Source organism: Orycteropus afer, unplaced genomic scaffold (genome assembly GCF_000298275.1).
Source record: "Orycteropus afer afer isolate SDZICR_OR568_19922 unplaced genomic scaffold, OryAfe1.0 scaffold00045, whole genome shotgun sequence".
In the NCBI taxonomy this organism is placed as follows: Eukaryota; Metazoa; Chordata; class Mammalia; order Tubulidentata; family Orycteropodidae; genus Orycteropus; species Orycteropus afer.
This window is the reverse complement of record NW_006921632.1, coordinates 7,692,384-7,715,331: the sequence shown is the minus strand read 5'-3', so window position 1 is coordinate 7,715,331 and position 22,948 is coordinate 7,692,384. Positions and strand designations below refer to the sequence as shown.

Here is a 22,948-nt window from a genome sequence, read left to right as displayed (position 1 = left end):
CCCAGGCTGGTGGTAATTCAGAGAATGGTGCCAACCACAAGGTTGGGTCACACATTCTGGCCCCATGTTGTATTCTTCACCCTGACCATTTTTTCATATTAACCTCATTGTCTAGCACATTTTACTTATATAATGTTAATGATAGATAAGTTAGATAAGATAAGACGTAAGTTTAGTTTATAAGTTTAATAACAGCTTTATAAGTTTTGGAAAGTTAATAGCCCACAGCCATGTACCCGGAATTGTGGGTTTGTCATTTTGCTTTGTCATTTGTAATCTGCAATAGAGTATAAAATAAGGAAGGCCACCTCATTATGTGGGGCTCATCTTCATCTTGTGTGAGTGTGTCTCCATCATCTCACCGACACCACCTCTCCCTCCAGAGACCCACAGCTGAGGCTGGACCTCGGCAGACAAAGTATATGCAAATTGCTGTATGGAAAGTGAATTTGCTCTGTAAATTTTCACCCAAATCACAATAAAAGAAAACGAAGAAGAAAGACTTGGCAATCTACTTCGAAAAATCAGCCAAAAAAAAAAAAAAGAAAGAAAGAAAAAGAAATATACGCTATTGTCAAAGAAAAGACCACTAATAGGAAGCTGCTGCATGGATTAGTAAGACACATTAGAGATGCTTTTTGGCTGTTTTTCTAGTCCCAGATGTTCCACCCTTCAATTGTCAGTCTTTCATACTGTGGTGGCCTGTGTATTCCTGTGAGGCTGGAAGCTATGCCACTAGTATTTCAAGTACCAGCAACAGAACCCATGGTGGACAGCTTTCAGCAGAGCTTTCAGAAGAAGACAGATTGAGAAGAATGGGACCATCCACTTCTGAAAAATTGTCCACTGAAAATGAATAGCAGTGAAACAGTGTCTGATATAGTACCAGAAGATGAGCACCTCAGGTCAGAGGCCACAGAAAATATGACTGGGGAAGAGCTGCGACCTCAAATTAGAGTTGACATTAATGATGTGGATGGAGTAAAGGTTTCAGGACCTCCATTTGCTGATGGGGCATGACTCAAAATGAGAAGAAACATTAAAAAGCATTAAATAGTAATCAAAACATGGAATGTATGAGTTATGAATCTAGGAAAATTGGAAGTTGTCAAAAGTGAAAAGGAATGCATAAAAATCAATATCCTAGGCATTAGTGAACTGAAATGGACTGCTACTGGCCATTTGGAATCAGACAACCATATAGTCTACTATGCTTGGAATGACATATTGAAGAGGAATGGCACCATACTCATTGTCAAAAAAAAAAAAAAAACATTTCAAGATCTGTCCTGAAGCACAATGCTGTCAGTGATAGGATAATATTCATATGCCTACAAGGAAGACCAGTTAATACTATTATTATTCAAATTTACATACCAACCACTAAAGCCAAAGATGAAGAATTGAAGACTTTTAAGGAATCTGTACATAGACCAAGATGCTATTGTTCAAATAGAATAAGAGTATACTGCATGGTTTAAAAGCAGTTAAGATGTGTATTGGGGTGGTATCCTTTCACCATACTTATTTCAGTTGGTATGCTGAGCAAATAATCCGAGAAGCTGGACTATATGAAGAAGACCATAGCATCAGGATTGGAGGAAAACTCATTAATAAGCTGCAATATGCAGATGATACAACCTTGCTTGCTGAAAGTGAAGATGACTTGAAGCACTTACTGATGAAGATCAAAGACTACAGTCTTCAGTATGGATTACACCTCAACATAAAGAAAATGAAAATCCTCACAACTGGACCAATAAGCAAAATCATGATAAACTGAGACCAATAAGCAAAATCATGATAAACTGAGACAAGATTGAGGTTGTCAATCCCTATTTCATTTTACTTAGATCCACAATCAGCACGCATGGAAGCAACAGCCAAGAAACCAAATGTTGTATTGAACCAGGCAAATCTGCTATAAAAGATCTTTTTTAAAGTGTTAAAGAGCAAAGATGTCACTTTGAACACTAACCTGCATCTGACTCAAGCCATGGTGTCTTCAATAGCCTCATATGAATGTGAAAGCTGGATAATGAATAAGGAAGACCAAAGAAGACTTGATGTCTTTGAATTACGGTGTTGGCAAAGAATACTGAAAGATACCACAGACTGCCAGAAGAATGAACAAATCTGTCCTGGAAGAAGTGCATCCGGAATGAACCTTAGAGAGAGAATGGCCACACTTTATCTCACCTGATTTGGTTATGTTGTCACACAGGACCAGTCCTTGGAGAAAGATATCATGCTTGGTAAAATAGAGGATCAGCCAAAAAGAGGAAGATCCTCAACGAGATGGATTGACACAGTGGTTGCAATGATGGACTCAAGTATAGCAAGGATTGTGAGGATAGCACAGGAGCAGTGTATCATTCAGTTGTACACAGTGTTGCTATGACTTGGAGGTGACATTGACAGCACCTAACAACAACAAGGCCTGGACGTTTAGTTATCTGTTCATGGTGAAAAACAATCACAGTGAATTTTTCATTAACAAACATAAAACCATTTGAACTGGACTGTTTTAAGGAAGCATATATCTTTGAAATATAGATTATAATTTTAAACATGTTTTTGAACGGTGGAAAATTTGGCAATATTAGCAATGGTTGTTTAACATGATAGCATAAATTGTGTCACTGAATTGTGCACATGAAAAATGTTGAATTGGTAAATGTTATATTGTCTGCATTTCCATAACAATAAAAAGTAGTACTGCAAATAATACAATTTTTAAAGAAACATGCCACTGATGTTGGCTTCATTTATTTACTTTTTTCATCTTGAATCTAAGGGATCTGGATTCTCCCTGGCATAACTTCTTAAAATTTGCATTAATTCTCCAGGATAAGACAAAGACAGGCAATGTGCCTATAAGAAGCTTTGAGACCAACACTGGAGATAAGCAGACACCCTGCAGTTCATTCAAGTCAGCACATGCATTTCACTAGGAGCTGTCTATCACTGTGAGGGATGGAAAGAAGTAGAAAATCTTGGTCTTCTGTCTGACACACAGGAGCTGACACTTCAGCCAACATACCCAGCCAACACTAGTTTATAAATGTCACACTTTGCAAAATTAAGATAAGGCATCCAGAGGAGAGGGAAAAAAAAAACATTATGGGGGAGGGGGAGAGGCATTAGTCAGAGGAAACTTAAAGGCGGAGGCCTTGAAAACAGGATTGCAGGTTTTCAGCAAAACAATGGCGTAATGAAAGCAGTATCTTTGGAGACCAACTCTGGCAGCTCAGTATCATTGTTGCTAATGACTGGTTTGGCCCATTTCTTTGTCCTTTAACATTTTTTTTTTAATCCTATTTTATTGTGTTTTTGGTGAAGGCTTCCACAGTTTAAGTTCCCTTCCAACAATTTCTACACAAGTTGTTCAGAGCCATTAGTTACATTCTTCACAATGTGTGAACGTTCTCAATTCCATCCTGGTTGTTCCACTTCCATTAATCTAGTTCTGTGCCCCCTCACATCTCATCTTTGTTTTAAAATAACTGTTGACTGGTCTCATTTAGGTGCTATTTTAAAGGAACACAGTACTTACAGGTGATATTCCTTATATTTTGAGCCAATTTGTTATTTACTAGAAGGTGACTTCAGGAGTCACCACAGATTAGAGGTTTGCAAGTCTGGGTGGAAAGAAGCAGGGGAAAACAGCCTTCTGTGTCACACATACAGCTGAGGCAAAGTGGTGCTGGACTTTCCCAAGTGAGACTGACTCATAATTAAGTGTTGCTTCATAAGAAACTATGTATCAGGCAATTTTAATATTTCTAGACTAAGACAGACTAGGAAGAAAGGCCTTGTGATCTGCTTCCGAAAACTAACTAATGAAAACCCTATGGATCACAACTGCCCAAACCCATTGTACATCGAGTTGCCATGAGTTAGGCAAATTTTAATTTTAATAACCAACTCAAGTCTACCAAATCTTTATCTAACAGATCCTTGTTTACCATTCTTGTGGAGGAATTTGTTTTCTAGAGAGAATTTCAATTGTTTTTAAATTAAGGGAAAAGTCTGAACATTTTTAAAAAATCAAGCACAACATCAATTAACCACCCAGTACTGGCAGATCTAATTCCAGGTCAGGTAACACTCCTCAGAATTAGTGGCAGAGCACTGGTGAGCAGATAAGTAAGGGATACAGGCACCGTGACACAGGAGGAAAAGTATTCAGCAGGGTCAAACACTGTGAAACTGAAGAATAAGGTGCCTGTGTGATTACCAGTTATTTCCCACGGAAATTCTGTGGAACAAGAAAAATGGCACTGATTTACAGAGTCTTGGTGGCGTGGTGCCTAAGGCATTTGACTGCTAACCAGAAGCCTGGTGGTTCAAGCCTACCAGCCACTCCTTGGAAGGAAGATTGGGCAATCTACTTCCGTAGAGATACCGCCTAAGAAACCCAAGGAGGGACTGCTATAAGTCGAATCAACTCAATGGCAGTGAGTATGGTTTTTAACCATTCAAAAGTATATTAACCTTTTCATGACCCATGGGACCTATATCACCCACTAACATTTTCAGCCTCTCAGGTTTCTTGGGAAACTGTTCTAGTTATAGTATGCAGTATGTAGTATGAATAAGAAGAAACAGGCCTCACCCTACCAATCTTACCACCAGAGTCCAGATGGGATACAATTGTGTCAAAATCCCTATTACTTCAAAATAAAACTTTTTTCCCTTGATTTCAGCATGCCTTATGTTACTGAAAACATGGTTATCGACAAAAATTTCAAAGCAGAAAATAAGTCAGTCATGAAAGGGTTAATTAAAACAGTTTGTCAAGTGCTTCCCTGACTCTGCCTCTTTTGGTCCATTGTCTGCAGCAAAACTTAATAGGTTTCTCCCCAAAACCTTCACTGACTCCTCACCCTAATTCTAGGTTCTGCTTAATTTGATTTTGCCTCAACGTTTTGCTCTTGGTCTCCCTTGCTCCTCAAGATGCTCCTCCTACAAGGTGGTAGGACTGAGCCAAACCAATGTGTCCCAACAGTAAACCAAATACACTGCCACTGACTTGATTTAGACTTACAGTGACCCTATAGGACAGAGTAGAACTGCCCCATAGGGTTTCCAAGGCAGTAATCTTTATAGAAGCAGACTGGTATATCTTTCTCCCATCAGACAGCTGGTGGGTTTGAACCTCTAACCTTTTGGTTAGCACTCAGTGCTTAACCACTTCACCATCAGGGCTCCTTCATCCTGAGTAGACACTGAAAAAAAGGTGACAGTGGGAATCCACTCTCCCCTTAGAAGACCCTCCATACTTCTCTCAGCCAATTCCATCCTGTTGGTTCAAAGCTTGCATCTTCCAGGAGTCTTCTTACACTCTGGTTCAAACCAAGTTCTTCTGTGATCTACTACCTTTTCTGCAGCATACACTTGGGCACCAAATGCATTTTGCATCCCAAATGTTTGTGTGGTGCTGTCTCCCAGCACCTTTTTACAGACATGTAACCATGCATCAGCAACTTAGAACAACCCTAAGTGAATTAATTATCTCCTATTTAGGAATCAGAAGCCCTGTTAGTGCAATGGTTAAGTACTAGGCTGCTAAGCAATGCTGGCAGTTCAAACCCACCCAGCAGCTCCATGGGAGAAAAAGTCTGGCAGTCTACCTTGGTAGAGATTACAGTACATAAAATCCTAACTGGGGCACCATGGGTTTTCTTAGAAAACTGACTTGACAGCATCTAACAACAACAATTTGGAAATCAGAAGTCCCTGGATGGCATGAAAGGCTAAAAGCTCAGCTAACTGAAGGGCTGGTGGCTCAGATCCATCCAGAGGTGCCCTGGAAGTAGGTCCTGGCAATCTACTTCCAAAGCTTACAGCTATTGAAACCCTGTGGAACATAGTTCAACTCTGAAACATGAATGACTCCACAACAATTGGTTTGATTCTGGTTGATTTAGGAATTGAGGAGTCAATTAGGCTGCAGGGAAATTTAGTAAGAATGAAGTGTTCAAAGGGAACTGCCTTGGAAACCCTATAGGGCAGTTCTACTCTGCCCTACAGGGTCACTGAGTCAGAATCGACTTGGTTGCAGTGGGTTTGGTTTTTTTTTTTTTGTCTTTTAAATTGTGATTTGGGTGAAAGAGCAAATTGGTTTTCCATTCAATAATTCATACACATTTTGTTTGGTGACATTCATTGCAATCCCTACACTCTTCCCACTTCCTAGCTGTATTTACCATTCCTTCTTTCCTATCCCTTCCTGCCTTCTGAGCTTTATCTCTAAGCAAAGGCTTCTCTTTTGATCTCATATGGTTGATTGTGCTAATGAATGACTACCTTCCTGCTCTTATTGTTCATCTTATAGACCTGTCTGGCTATAAGGCAGGCCTAAAAAATGAACAATCTTTTTGGCTGGAAGTTGAGCCATGAGGGCGAAGGGTGTCTTGAAGGGTGTCTAAGGGCCATAGCCTTGGAGGTTTCACCAGTCTCTATCAGACCAGTCAGCCTGGTCTTTTTTATGGTTTTGAGTTTTGTTCCACATTTTTCTCCCACTGGGATCTCCTACTGTGATCCCTTTCAGAGCAGTCAGCACCATCTAGTTCTTCTGGTCTCACTGTAATGGATGCTGGGGTTTACATAGTCCATTAGTACTTTGGACTAATTGTTTCCATTTGTCTTTGATTTTCTTCACTTTTCTTTGCTCCAGATGGGGAGAGACCAATAGTAGCACCTTAGATAGCTGCTCGTAAACTTTTAAGACCCCAGTTGCTACTCATCAAAGTAGGATGTAGGACAATGTCTTTGTAGACATTATGCCAATTGACCTTAGTATCCCCCAAGACTATGGTCTTGAGCCCCAGGCCCAGCAACTCATTCTAAAGGGTTCATTCATTGAGTCATAATCCAAAAGACATGAATGTTGTTGTTGCTCTTATGTGCCATTGAGTCGGACCTGACTCATAGCAACCCATCCTTGGGTTTCTGAGGCGGTATCACAATGGAAGTAGATTGCCCAACCTTCCTTCCGAGGAGCGGCTGGTAGGTTTGAACCGCCAGCCTTCTGTAACCAGAAGCAGTTAAATGCCTTAGGCACCACCAGAGCTCCTAAAGACATAAATAGGTAAACTTAAATGGCCTTTCCTAGTTCCTTCCCTGAAGTTCCACATGCTATAAAAAAATAAAATAGGAGGAGAGAAGCAAGTGACAAAAAGACTAGAAAATATATGAAAAGAAAGAATGGTATTTCAACTTTTTCTTCTTTTAAGCCTTTAAATCTGTACTTGGTATTTTGATACACTTTCTTTTTTTAAAAGAACCAACTTTTTGTAATAGGAAAGTCAATTTCAAAACAATTAGGTCAAGCAGCTTATCTCAAATTGTTATCTTATCATTTTAAAAATGTAATTGCTTGTTAGAAAGCATTGACCTCTGACAAAGATATTGATTTAAAACATAAATTGACAACAGGCAACGTGGTGACCCTGAACAGACAAAGCCTTAAAAAGGACATAGGCAAAAGGACAAATATCGTACAATCCCGCTTAATGAAATATCTAGTATAGTGTATAGAGAACAAAGTTTATTGGAGGGGAAAAGAGGAGACATTGTTTAGGAAGCACTACCCTATTTTTAATGCAAATAACATGCATATTATCCAGGTTTTTTGCAAACTGCACCACCCCTTCACATGTTAGTTTCCTATGTGTGCTGTGTGTTATATGCATGTGCATGTTATTTACAATGGGAGTGTTATATATGAAAATATGGTAAGTATCTTTTTATAGTGATAAAACATTTTGCAGTGGACACTGGTGGCTTCATGATAAGATTAATGTAATTAGTGTCACTGAATTGTACATATAAAAAATGTTGAACTGGGAAATGTTGTGTTACATGTTATTTTTTATAACAACAAATGATGTGGCATATGCTGAGGCACAGTGTGAGGAGAGGTGAGTGATACAGTGCTGTTGTTTTAAAACAAAAATAAATTAACAACAATACCACCAACAACAATCCAATTAATGATGGGTTCTACACATAAGATAATCTTCTTATTTTCACCTCTTGCAGTCAGGTTTATTCAATGACTCATAATCCAAAAGACACAAGTAGGTGAACTTAAATGACCTTTCCTAGTTCCTTCCCTGAAGTTCTAAGGTGCTATAAAAAAGGAAAAAAGAATGGGAGGAGAGAAGCAAGTAAGAGAAAGACCAGAAAATATATGGAAAGAAATGGCAGACATTTAATGAGAAAAGAAGGCTAAGTGTTTGGTGGACAAACTATCAAAAATAGGAGAAATAGACTGTCATTTAACAAGACCGATTAAAGTAAAGGAAGAATTTTTTTACTTGGAAATTGATTATAGGATGACTATGGACTCTTCCTTAAGGTATATAAAACTTATTAGAAGAGAATGGATACTTTTCCAAGGGTCTTTCTATTCCCAAATGATAAAAATTTAATATATAAACTCTGATATACAAAGACAAAAAGTCTGATGCAGGGTGTAGTGATAAGAGTTGACCCAAATTCTTTTAAGAACGATTATTTATGAGAGACTCTCAATACTTTTAGAAGTTTCCAGGGTCAGAACAATAACTATATGTAGGGACAAGGAAAAGAGCCAATAAACATTAAAATATATGACTATTTCCTCAGGCCACATCTCAGACCTACTCAGTCAGAATCTGCATCTTAACAAGGTTTCCAGGTGTTTCATATACACTTGAAAAAATCAGCAGCACTGGTCTAACAGACATTTTGAAAGGTTTTGCAGTTCCAAGTATAGGTTTCTGTGACAACTCAAAACTCAGGGAATGAAATAAAACAATTGAACTAGAATAAGGGCAGAATTCTTTAAGGCCAAAAGGTCTGACTATTTTTAACTAATTTTTTTTAAAAAATCATTCATACATTGTCCTAGTGAGGAATTTCCAAGAAAAACTGCACCTCGGTGGCAAGTAATCAGAGATCAATGGTTATCCTGTCTTCTTGTCAACACTTTCTCTAACTTCCTAAAAAGTGGCACTGTTACCTAGACATTCACTGTTTTTTTTTTGGGCGGGTTGTTGTTGTTGTTATTTGCCGTCGAGTCGGTCCCGACTCATAGCGACCCCTCCTTGGGTTTCCGAGGCAGTATCACTACGGAAGTAGGATTGCCCAACCTTCCTTCCGAGGAGTGGCTGGTGGGTTTGAACCGCCAGCCTTCTGGTTAGCAGTCAAGTGCCTACCAGAGCTCCTTTTGGGGGGGGGGGGTGGTAATTGGGCCTACCTTCTTCCCATGAATATGACAACAGTGCAAGAAGTGGGGAGGGTTAGGTGTGGCTTTCTTAAGAATCATGGGCAGGGTGGAAACTGTTTACTATAGTAACAGTAAGCCCGTGCTTACTTTGCTTATTGGGTAATCTGCCCCTGATCATGGACTACTGATATTGTCTAATACATTAAGCCTGGTCAAGCTATAAAAAAACAAAAACAAACTCATTGCCCTCAAGTTGACTCAACTCATAGTGACCCTACAGAACAGAGGAGAATTGCCCGACAGGGTTTCCAATACTATAGTTACAGAAGTAGACTGCTACATCTTCCTCCCACAGAGCAGCGCTGGTAGCTTCTAACAGCTGACCTTTACGTTAGCAAGCAGAGTATTTTAACCACTATTCCACCAGAGCTTCCTGGTCAACCTACGCAAAAACACACTACTGTCGAGTCAGATCCAACTCATAGCGACCCCTCCTTGGGTTTCTGAGGCAGTATCACTACGGAAGTAGATTGCCCAACCTTCCTTCCGGAGAGTGGCTGGTGGGTTTGAACCGCCTGCCTTCTGGTTAGCAGTCATGGGAAGAAGGTAGGCCCAATTACCACTGCAGTCTACTTCTGTAGTGATACCACCTCAGAAACCCAAGGAGGGGTCCTATGACTCAGGTCTGACTAATCGACGGCAAATAACAACAAGGTTTGTATTGCTTTGAGAATGAAGCTTTCTTATAAAACCAAAATTTCCTACTTAAGAAATGGTGACAATGCTTTCCACCCTAAGTGGAATTCAATAGTGAATATGGAACACTACAGGAGTATAGAGCATAAAATGGCAATTTAATAGAACTATTAAAGACCAGCTTTTGCACAAAACCGTGAGTATTACAATCAGAGGCAGTGGGGTAGAATAGAAGGACATGGGCTTTAGACAGAATTGACTCGACAGCAATGGGTTTGTTTGCTTGTTTTGGTCTGGGCAAGTTACTTTTGTTTCTCCAAGCCTCAGTTTTCTCATCTGTAAACTGAATTTTTAAACTGTCCCCATTTGCAAAGGAATACCTGCTTTGCATGATGGCTCGAAGGATTCAAACCAAAACCAAACCCACTACGATCAAATTGATTCACAGAGACGCTACAGAACAGAGTAGAACTGTTTCCAAGGCTATAAATCTTTACAGAGGCAGATTGCCTCATCTTTCTCCTGCAGAGTTGTTGGTGGGTTCAAGCTGCCAACCTTTTGGTTGGCAGCCGAATGCTTTAACCACTCACCAACAGAGCTCCTTGGTTATAGGGATAAGGAGTGATAAATATAAAATACTTGGCACTCAAGGAATGATAGTTGTTATTAATAATTACCCATAACAAGTGAGAAAAGTAAACTTGAGTCCAATAAGGAAAAACATCACCTCACACAGTAAACATTTCCTGGATGATACTGAGGAAATGTGTTTGAGTTGGGGAACTTAACCTTTAAAATATTCACAGGAAGGAAAACGGAGGAGGGGCAGGGATCACAGTTTCAGAGAGCAGGCAAATGATGGCAGCTGCGTACTATGCCGGGTTTTCAATTGCACGCTACATTGGAGTGCACAGCAGATCATCAGAGATGATTTCTAGGGAGATGGTTAGTTGACGTAATGTTCTCCTCTTCCCCATTCTATGTTCCTTTTGATCCCCCAAAGTCCTGCAGTATCATGGTGCTCTAATAACAATCCTGTACACCCCACTTTCTCCTAGTTTTTTAAAGGCCCTTGCTTTTAATGAGCTGCACTACCAGCTCCAAAGGAGGGCTTCTTGCTGTTGTTGTTAGTTACCCTCGAGTAGCTCCAACTCATGGCAGCCCCATGTATGTTAGAATTGAAGTGTCTTCCATTGGAGTTTCAATGCTGATTTTTGGAAGCAGACTGCCAAGTCTTTCTTTCAAGGTGCCTCCGAGTGGACTCGAAATTCCAACCTTTTGGTTAAGCAGCTAAGCGTGTTAACCATTTGTACCACCAGAGACTCCAGGCTTCACATAAACCAACTATAAAATCAGCAGATTAGAAAATACCCCAAATCATAGATTCTTCTTGAGCTGGAAAGAAGTATAAAAGACATTTGGTCCTACTCTTATAAACTAGGAAACACAGAAAACTCAAGATTGGAGGAAGGATTTGCCCAACATCACAGCCAGTGGCTGAGCGTCCTGGCCAGTGCCCTTCCCACCCTGATGCCTCCTCCTCGCTTCTCTTCTCACTTGTAGGGTCTTTTCTTTTATTTCTCTTTCATATAGTAGATCTCCACTATAGTTTCTAATAGAGCTGTGAGGGCACAATTACTAATACTGTTACTTAAAATCCACATTAGGAATGATCCTTGTAATGATGTATTTGTAGTTTTACCGTAGGAATGTTGGCCACTGTGACTTTAACCATAGCTTAACTAACATGTGGGTGAGGTCAAATGACTGTAGTATGCATTTGGATGTGGGATGGAGTGAAATTCCAACAGTCTGTGTAATACAGAAGCACAGAGCCTCTGAAAAGTTGGGACTGGTTGGGGTCCAATGTGTTCATACATTTTTATTAGACTCAATTGAAAGATCTGAAAGGATGAATAAATTACTTTCCTATTTGCTTCATCTGCTATTGCAGACTATACCCAACAGATGTCACATAAGAAATTCAAATTACATCTTCAAATGGAGCATAACTTTAATAATGAATAATTCAAGAGGATAATGGAAAATCAGAATAACTCCTCAGAGCAATTTCTTTCATTGGATAGAAAGTGTTGGTGGAAAAAATACTCACCTATTTATCTGACCATTTTCTACTTCCGTGAAATCATTGGAATCATTGCTAATGTTATCATCCTCGGGCACTGTCATGTTTTGCAACTCAGTTAATTCGAGTCCACTTTTGAAATGCATCATGTTTAAGAAGTATCTGTACTCAACAAATTGCTCCGAATTCTCCTGTTCCCAGCGTATTTATAAGTAACAACAGGGTAATGACAAACCTAAAATACAACAAAATGAAAAACAATTAAACATATGCATAACACAAAAATAAACCATTATGAGTAAACATATGCTTAATTTACTGATGACATGATGTTTACATTTTGCTGCCCAATGTATCAAAGTAATCATGCACATCAAGTTTTGTGCCTTTCACAATTTTCTCTCCCTTTTTAAATACAACGTGAGTCACGTCCATAATGTTTATGGTCACATTTATAGGAATTCCAACCCAGCTGCAGGCAATGCTGCCTTTTAATTGAAACAATATGTTTAAAACAAGAGTGATACAATTATTTTAATGTGCTGGATCACAGGGCACATATCTAGCTGGGTAAAAACTGCACAGACGAAAAAAGCACCTCTGACTTAGAAATCTCGGCTTAATGAGAATGAAAATCCTCAATAAATGACATCATGCGGGATCAGCTACCCAGCCTGGTGGTCAAACAGCACAAAACAAATTGGTGTTTTGAAATTTAGCAAGCAGTTTATCCATCAACTGTAAGAGATTAAATCAATCTCTTCAAGGAAATCACTCCATGTCAGGGAATTAGGGAACTAAAAAATCCTACTCAGTGGATTTGGGTTAATCCAACTGATACTATATTTCCTCATCAGAAAATGAAAGACTTGCAGAATTCACATCTCCCCCCACATGGATCACTGTGATTTAACTTTCTGAGGGGTCGCCAATAGTATATACTACTACTACTATTACTCACTGCCATCGATAAGGAGGAAAAAATAATTTCAAATACACAGCATCACAAGAAAAAGCAGGTGGCAACAGAGGAACACACAATTTCAAAAGCAAGGCCTATACATGCACATATATAGCCTCTAACCCAGCAGCCACACCTTGAAAGGAAGGCTGGATAATCTATTTCCGTAGTAACACTCCTCGGAAACCCAAGGAGGGGTTGCTAGGAGTCAGATCTAAGACAGCGGCAGTGAGTTTGGTATTTTTGATTTTGTGGGATACTCTCAGTGGGGAGCTCTGGTAGCATAGTGCCTAAGGTACTTGACTGCTAACCAGAAGGCTGGCGGTTCAAACCCACCAGCCACTCCTTGGAAGAAAGGTTGGGCAATCTACTTTTGTAGTGATACCGCTTTGGAAACCCAAGGAGGGGTCGCTATGAGTTGGGTCCTGACTCGACAGCACATAACAACAACAACAACAACAACTCAGTGAGATGATGTGGACCATGGAATAAGGCAGAACGTCAACAAGATTCTTTTTATATTTCCAACCCCCCTTGGACTACTACATTTTTGAAATTTTGTCTAACCCTGAATTCCGTAAGTTGACTGCAACATAATGAAGAAGGTCCCTGTGTGGAACAGTCACCCAGGTGGGTGTGAACCCACCCAGCTGTGCCACAGAAGAAAGTCCTGGTGGTCTGCTTCTGTAAAGATTACAGCCAAGAAAACCCAATGGAGCTCAGTTCTACTTTGTAACACACAGGACACCATGAGTCAGAATTGACTCTACAGCAACAGACTTTGAATTGTAACTTTCACATCAAATACATACATATGAGTGTGTGTGTGAGCACATGTGTGTACAAATACAATATCTATATAACTAGTAATTTAGAGAACTGGATAAAAAGAGGAAAGAATATAATGAGGAAATTCTGGCCACTAAAATTAGGTCAGCATTGGCTAAATACCAAATTAATTACATAAAATACATTTTTATTGTTAGGAAATAACCTCTATGAACCCTAACTTATTCTGGAGAATGAGGGTAACATTTAGTAGCTGCTGTTACTAAGGATAAGGTCACACTTGAAAAATGCTATAAATTCAATTTATCATGTTTACTGAATGCTAAGAAGTCCTGGTGGTGTAGTAGTTAAAGCATTTGGCTGCTAACCAAAGGTCACTGGTTCAAGCCCACCAGCTGTTTGGAAACCCTATGGGGACAGTTCTACTGTGTTCTATAGGGTCACTGAGTCAAAAGTGACTCAACAGTGATGGGTTTGTTTTATTACTGAATGCTAGGTGATAAAAGGATTCAAAATGTAAAATGGGTAAAATTCAGGAATCTGAAGTAGTTTCATAGGAAAGTCACATTTGGACTGGACTTAGAAAAAGTATCCCCCCGCCCCAATTCTAAAACTAATATAAGTTCACTGTAGGAACTTTAGAATAGATAGTGTATAAGAATCCCACCACCTCAAATGGGCCACTATTAGATTTTGATCTATTTCCTCCCTCCCTCCTTCTTTTCTTTCCTATTAATCCTCTTCTTTCTCCCATCCACTCCCCCTTCTTTCCTTCCTCTCTTTCTTTTATTTGACATTGGGATTCTGGACTGTTTTTAACCTTCTTTGTTCATGTTGTTGTTGTTGTTGTTATGTGCCATCAAGTCGGAACCGACTCATAGCAACCCCTCCTTGGGTTTCCGAGGCAGTATCACTGGGGAAGTAGATTGCCCAACCTTCCTTTCGAGGAGTGGCTGGTGGGTTTGAATCGCCAACCTTCTGGTTAGCAGTCAAGTGCCTTAGGCAGTATGCTATTGCTCATGTTACATTATAAGCATTTTGAAGAAGTGCTTTTAAAAATTATATTAGTTCTTTATTAACAAATAAAATAGAATTTTTGTAAGAAAATGTCATTTGGCAAATAGAAAACAAGTAAAGACTCAAAAAGTCACATAACAAGCAGAGATGATCATTCCATATATATATCGGGATATGACCAATCCAAGTATTTTCTATGTACATAGCACAGGACACAAAATAGACACTAGCTAAATATCGGTTAAATGAATGAATGAGTACAAATAAAAAATACATATACATTTGTTGTTGTTACCATTGATGTTCCATCAAGTCAGTTCTGACTCATGTGAAAGAGCACCGAACACTGTCTAGTCCTGTGCTATCTTAATGATCATCGATATGTTTAATTCTGTTTGTTTTTGTTGTTATCAGGTATTGTCGAGTCAGCTCCAACTCATAGAGACCCTATGTACAACAGAACGAAACACTGCTCCGTCCTGCACCAGCCTCACAATCCTTGCTATGCTTGAGCCCATCGTTGTAGCCACTCTGTCAACCCATCTCATTGAGGGCCTTCCCCTTTTTCTCTGACCCTCCACTTTACCAAGCATGATCTTCTTCTTCAGGGTTGGTCCCTTCTGACAACATGACCAAAGTAAGTGAGACGAAGTCTGGCCATTCAGGCTTCTAAGGAGCATTTCAGCTGCATTTCGTCCGGGACAGATCTGTTTGTTCTTCTGACAGTCCACGGTATCTTCAGTATTCTTTGCCAACACCACAATTCAGAGGCATCAATTTTTCTTCAGTCTTCCTTATTCATTCATGTCCAGCTTTCATATGAAAATACAATGGCTTGTGTTAGGAATATCTTAGTCTTCAAAGCAACATCTTTGCTCTTCAACACTTAATTAAAGGGGTCTTTTGTCCAGTGCAATACAACTGACTGCATTTATGAAGATGAAAATCATAGCAAACATAAAGGGTGTAAAACATACTTTTCTTCACTTGGCAAGATATTGTCTCCTCTGATGAGTTATGTCAGCAAACGTGGGTCTACATCATTACTGCTAATGTTTACTTAACTGCTTAATTATGTCATAAATTGACCTCCAACCCTTTATTGCTAGAGATTCAGGCTTTTTGGTGAACAGGAGATTGACAAATGGAGATGGGGCTTGAGCTGAGACTTCTTAGTGGAAGGAGACCATGGTCAAAGGCACAGGGGCAGGAAGTTCAGGTTGGATTCAAGCAAAGAATTATCATTTAAATAAAAGACAAGAGTGATTATCATACTATAAAATTAATTAAAAGGCAGACTGGGGTCATAGTGTGAAGGTCTTGCAGTTAACCCAATCATAATTACTATCTTTCAACATTTATAACAGGTTACAAATTACAGTTTACACAGCACAGAATATATTTGATCTTGCCACAACCCAGTGAGTTACTTAAGCAATATTATCTTGGTACACTTGTTGACATTTACCAATGTACCTATGTAAAATACACAAACTTTATACTCTGTGTGGTGTCATATATTAAGAGAATATATGAAGAAACTTTTCTGGCTTCAAATTGCCTAGTGTCTGTTTAAGCAAGTAAGACCATCTTATATAAAATGAGTCACCACAAAGTATTTGCACTCTAGAGATAAACTACAGGGTAAAACAAGTCCAGAAAGATTTCAGAGACCGTAAACAAAGAAGGAGCTCTGGTGGCGTAGTGCCTAAGGCACTTGACTGCTAACCAGAAGGTTGGCAGTTCAAACGCACCAGCCACTCCTTGGAAGGAAGGTTGAGCAATCTACCTCTGTAGAGCTACTGCCTTGGAAACCCAAGGAGAGGTTGCTATGAGTCAGAGATGACTGGACGGCACATAACAACAACACAAACAAAGAAGCAAAACAGGAGAAATAAACAGGGCCTGGAGAAATCAGGTAAGGTTTTATACAAACTAAGACTTGAATCGTATCTTTAAAAATAAATAGGATTTAGACAGGAAGAAAGGAAAAGCATTACTTGTACTGGGAACAACACATGCAAAGAAATGTAGGCCAAATGTTTAAAGAATACCTTCATATGACCACTCAGATGAAGCTGGATTGCATAGATGGTACAAGGTACCTGTTCTTGAGTAATAGGAAGTAAAAGCTCTGGAGGCACAGTGCCTAAGGCATCTGACTGCTAACCAGAAGGTTGGTGGTTCAAACCCACCAGCCACTCCATGGAAGTAAGACTAGACAATCTATTTCCATGAAAATTTATTGCCTCAGAAACCCAAAGGGGATTGCTATGAGTCGGAATTGACTCAATAGCAGTGGGTTTGGTTTTCCTTTTTTTAGTATGAGCCAATTAGCAAGATTGTAGAGCAAAAACAAAACCAAAGAATGTACTGTAACTTAAACCAAAATAAAAAAAAAAATGAACTCACTGCCATCAAGTCAATTCCGACTCATGGCAACCCCCACTGGGTTTCCAAGGCAATAAATCTTTATGGAAGCAGATCGCCCCATCTTCCTTCCATGGAGCAGCTAGCAGGTTTGAACCGCTGACCTCTGGTTAGCAACCAAATGCTTTATCCACTATGTCACTAGAGTTCCTTGTAACTCAAATACTGGCCAAAATTGCTTTTTGAGATAAGTAAGTGTAATTACAATTTCAATTATTAGTATATTTTGTGGTAGATCCAACAGATTAGACTTCTCAATATTTGTTCACCTTTTTTAAATCTATCTCTCAGAGGCTGGAAAGTTGAAGACTATACTTCCCAGATTCCCTTGTAGCTAGGGTCCCAATTATGATTTAGATGTCATCAATCAGATCCAACACTCATCTGTCAGTTTGTCATGCTGTGGTGGCTTGCATGTTGCTGTGAGGGTGGAGATTACGCCACTGGTACCACTCCTCAGAAGGAAGGTTGGGCAATCCTACTTCCGTAGTGATACTGCCTCGGAAATCCAAGGAGGGGTCGCTAGGAGTCGGGGCCGACTCGACGGCACATAACAACAACAACAACATTTCAACTACCAGCAGGGTTACCCATGGTGGACAGGTTTCGGCAGAGTTTCCTGACTACACAGACTGGGAAGAAGGACCAGGCCATCCACTTCCGAAAAAATTGGCTACTGAAAATCTTACGAAGAGCAGTGAAACACTGCCTGATATAGTACCAGAAGATGAGCCCCTCAGGTTGGAAGACACTCAAAATACGACTGGGGAAGAGCTGCCTCCTCAAAGTAGAAGTGACCTTAATGATGTGGATGGAATAAAGCTTTCAGGACTTCCATTTCCTCATGGGGCAGGACTCAAAATGAGAAGAAACAGCTGAAAACATCCATTAATAATTGGAACATGGAATATATTAAGTATGAACCTAGGAAAACTGTAACTTTTAAAAAATGAAATGCAACAGATAAAGATCAGTAGCTTAGGCATTTGTGAGCTGAAATGGACTGGTATTGGCCTTTTCGAATCAAACAATCGTATGATCTACTATTTCAGGAATGGCAAATTGAAGAGGAATGGCATCACATTCACTGTCAAAAAGAACATTTCAAAATGTTTATTCTTAAGTACAATGTTGTCAATGACAGGATAATAACCATATACCTACAAGGAAAACAACTTAATACTACTATTATTCAGATTTACACACCAATCACTAAAACCAAAGATGAAGAAATTGAACTTTTACCACCTTCTGCAGTCTGAAATTGACCAAACATGCAATCAAGATATACTATTACTGGTGAATGGAATGCAAAAGTTGGAAATGAAGAAACATTGGTATTTGGAAAATACGGCATTGGTGACAGAAATGACACCAGAGATCACAATAAAATTATGCAATAACAATGACTTATTCATTGCAAATATCTTTTTTTCAACAAAATAAATGGTAGTTATACATGTGCATTTAGCCACACAGAATTCACAGGAATTGAATCAACTACATCTATGGAAAGAGGTGAAGAAGAAGCTTAATATCATCAGTCAAAACAAGGATAGGACTGTGGAACAAGCCATTAATCGTTCCTATGGAAGTTCAACTTGAAGAAGAAAATTTTAAAAGTCTATGAGAACCAAAATATGACCTTGATTATACCCCACCTGAATTTAGAGACCATCTGAAGAAGAAATGGGATGCACTGAACACCAATGACTGAAGACCAGACAAGTTGTGGGATGACATCAAGAACATCATACATGGAGGAAGCAAAAGGTCATTAAAAAGACAGGAAAGGAAGAAAAGACTAAAATGGATGTCATAAGAGACTCTGAAACTTGCTCTTGAATCGAGAGTAGCTAAAGTGAATGGAAGAAATGACCAAATAAAAGAGCTGAACAGAAGATTTCAAAAGGTGGCTCAAGAAGACAAAGTGAGGTATTGTAATGAAATATGCAACGACTTGGAGTTAGAAAACCAAAAGGGAAGAACATATTCCAACATTTCTCAAGCTGAAGAAAAAAAATCAAAGCATGTAGCTGCAATACTGAAGGATTCTATAGGCAAAATATTGAATGATGCAGGAAGCATCAAAAGAAGATGGAAAGAATACACAGGATTACTGTACCAAAAAGAATTAGTTGATGTTCAGCTGTTTCAGGAGTTAGTATATGATCAAGAATTGATGGTACTGAAGGAAGAAGTCCAAGTTGCACTGAGGAAACTGGTGAAAAACAAAGCTCCAGAACTGAAGGAATACCCATTGAGATGTTTCTACAGAAGATCCAGCACTGGAGGTGCTTACTCCTTTAGCCAAGAGATGTGGATGACAGCTACATGGCCAACTGACTAGAAGAGATACATATTTGTGCCCATTCCAAAGAAAGGTAATTTAGCAGAATGTGGAAATTATCAAACAATATCATTAATATCACACACAAGTAAAATTTTGCTGAAGGTACTTTAAAAACAGCTACAACAGTATATTGACAGGGAACTTCCAGAAAGTCAAGCTGGATTCACAGGAAGATGTGGAATGAGGAACATCATCGCTGATATCAGATGGATCTTGGCTGAAGGCAAAGAATATCAGAAAGACGTTTACCTGTGTTTTATTGACTATACAAAGGCATTTGACTGTGTGGATCATAACATGTTATGAATAACATTGAGAAGAATGGGAATTCCAGAACACTTTATTGTGCTCATGAGGAACTGGTACTTAGACCAAGAGCCTGTCATTTGAACAGAACAAGGGGATACCGCATGGTTTAAAATCAGTTAAGATGTGCATCAGGGTTGTATTTTTTTACCATACTTAACTTATTCAACCTGTCTGTAGAGCAAATAATCTAAAAAGCTGGACTATATGAAGAAAAACATGGCATCGGGATCGAAGGAAGACTCATTAACAAGCTGCAATATACAGATGACACAACCTTGCTTGTTGAAAATAAAAAAAGAAAGACTTGAAACACTTATTGAATTGATGAAGATCAAAGACTACAGTCTGCAGTATGGAGTCCACCTCAATATAAACCAAAAAAACCAAATACACTGCTGTCGAGTTGGATCCAACTCATAGCAACCCCTCCTTGGGTTTCCAAGGTATATCACTAAGGAAGTAGATTACCCTACCTTACTTCCGAGGAGTGGCTTGTGGGTTTGAACCACCAGTCTTCTGGTTAGCAGTCAAATGCCTTAGGCACTATGCCACATCAATATAAAGAAAACAAAAATCCTCACAACTGGACCAATCAGCAATACCATGATAACAGAGAAAAGATTAAAGTTGTCACCAATTTCACTTACTCGGATTCACAATCAACTCCCATGGAAGCAGCAGTCAAGAAATCAGATGTCATGTTGCACTGGGAAAATCTGCTGCAAAAGACTTCTGCAAAGAGTTAGAAAGCAAAGATATCACTTTGAAAATGAAGGTGCACCTGATCTAAGCCATGGTATTTTCAACTGCCTCATATGTGTATAAAAGCTGGACAATCAATAAGGAAGACCAGAGAAGAGTTGATGCCTTTGAATTGTAGTGGTTTTGAAGAATATTGAAAATACCACGGACTGTCAGAAGAATGAGTGAATCAGTCCTGGAAGAAGTGCAGCTGGAATGCTCCTTGGAAGCAAGAATGGCCAAACTTCTTTGGTCATGTTGTCAGTCCCTGGAGATGACTGTCATGCTTGGTAAAGCAGAGGGTTAGCAAAGAAGGGGAAGACCTTCAATGACATGGATTGACACAGTGGTTGCAACGATGAGCTCAAGTATAACAAGGATCATGAGGATGGTGCAGGACCGAACAGTGTTTCATTCTGTTGTACATGGGGTTGCTATGAGTCAGAGCCTACTCCACAGCACCTAACAACAACAATCCAATGCCCTCTTGAAAGCTCTGGATTCAGAACCTAGCAAAGTGCAGAGAGCAATGACGGAATAACCACAGTGTCCATTTGGCTGCTAACCAGAAGGCTGGCAGTTCAAATCCACCAGCCATTTCTTGGAAGCAAGGTTGGGCAATCTACTTCTGTAGTGATACTGCCTTGGAAACCCAAGGAGGGGTCGCTAAGAGTCGGATCCAACTCGATGGCAGTGAGTCCCCTACTAAGAGTGCTGGAGCAGGTAGTGCTAGAGCCAACCACTGTGGCTATGGATTCCTAATCACCAGATTTGGCTCAAGTGATGAATTGCTGGAGTCTGCAGTTGAGACAATGGCTTCCTGATTTCCTCACATGGAGGCTCAAGAAGCAGTTCCCTTAGTAAGCCAGTTGATAACACTGTTCTAGTAATCATCCCTGGAGGCCCAACTTACAGCCTGCTCTGGTAACATTTCCAAAAATTTTACAGGCACTTAATTCCCTGTACCAAAGCCCTTTTACTTTCTACAGAGAGAAAGATTTCTTGTTATATGCAACTTATGACAGATATCCTTAATTTTATTTTTTCCTCCCTTTACATTTGTTTTTTATTATAGGAAATTTTAAACATATATAAAAGTAGATAGAATGGTAAAATGAGCTGCTGAGAACTAGCTTCAAAAATCATCAATTTGGGCCCATCTTGTGGCATTTTTATCCTCACTATCACCTGGAACTATTTTGAAGCAGATCCCAGATACATCATCTGTAATTATTTCAGCAAATATCTCTAAAACATAAGAACTCTTTTCAGAAACAATGCTGTAAAATCACTATCAAAACTAAAAAGAAAAACAAAACAATTCTTTAATAGCACTAGATAACAAGTCACATACATTTCATTCTTTAAAATGTTATAAATAACTATTGGGTTTTTATTTTGAAGAACTAATAAGTAAGATCATGCCTCTCTTATCAACTCCCATTTATCAAATTATGATAGCTTGGTCACTGGTTTTGAGAAGTGTTGAGCCTAAGGCCAATGATAGTATTATTCCTGGCCATCTCTTTTCAAAACTAACTGAGCCTGGTTACCCACTTGGGGTCTCAGGGCTCTGAGATGGTAATATGTGTGGTAGTTCAGTTTGTGTGTCAACTTGGCTGGGCCTGGCTGAGTGGCTGGGCAGCTGGGTGCAGTATTCCCCATAATGAGACTGGTAATCAACTCCATGGTGGAATCTACTGTGAGCAGCTGCCTGAGGGATGCGGACTGCTTCCTGTACATAAGCAGAAGCTGTGGGGAATGGTCTCTAGCTTATGGCACGCTTGAACCCTGCATGTAGCTGTATTGTTGTTCAGCAGCCTGCCATGCTCTGCCAACCTTGGAACTTTCAATGGACTTGAATTAATGGCCCGCCATGTGATTTGGTAATATCGGGACTGTGCCTTGTTACTTGTCAACCTTGGGCCTGGCAGCCTCAGCAACCAGCAGCTGTGTGAGTGAAGAAAAGCCTCTAGCTTCAGTGGGCCAGGAGCTGGAGGCAGAGCTGAAGCCCAAGGCTGAGGGGCTTTCACCCAGCCCCTAGAGGGACTTAAAGCCTCCAAATTATAAGAATAAACTCCTATTTGTTTAAGCCATCCCATTTGTGGTATATTTGTGGTCAGAGCAGCACTAAGTAACCAGAACAATACGGATCTATGAGCTGATTTTCTATATTTCGAAAGTCCTCAAACAGGATAAACAGGTTAACTAAAATGTCAGGTGTCCTTGAATTAGGCTAGAGTTTATTAATTTGATGTGCTAATCCTAGGTTCTGAATGGCATAGCAATTTTTATATTTTTGAATAATAAAAATGGGAAATTAATTAACATAGAAAAGTAGACAAT

At 39.5% G+C, this 22,948-nt stretch overlaps 1 protein-coding gene across 1 annotated transcript in view; it reads right to left on the bottom strand.

Annotated features, from left to right (window-relative positions):
* Positions 1–12,151, bottom strand: part of SLC38A1 (solute carrier family 38 member 1) — an 85,410-nt gene extending 73,259 nt beyond the window's left edge. The window contains exon 1 of the mRNA XM_007937986.1: positions 12,030–12,151. Within this exon, the coding sequence (XP_007936177.1) occupies positions 12,030–12,151 (122 nt within the window). The remainder of the gene's footprint in view (positions 1–12,029) is intronic.
* Between the last annotated feature and the right edge of the window lie 10,797 nt (positions 12,152–22,948).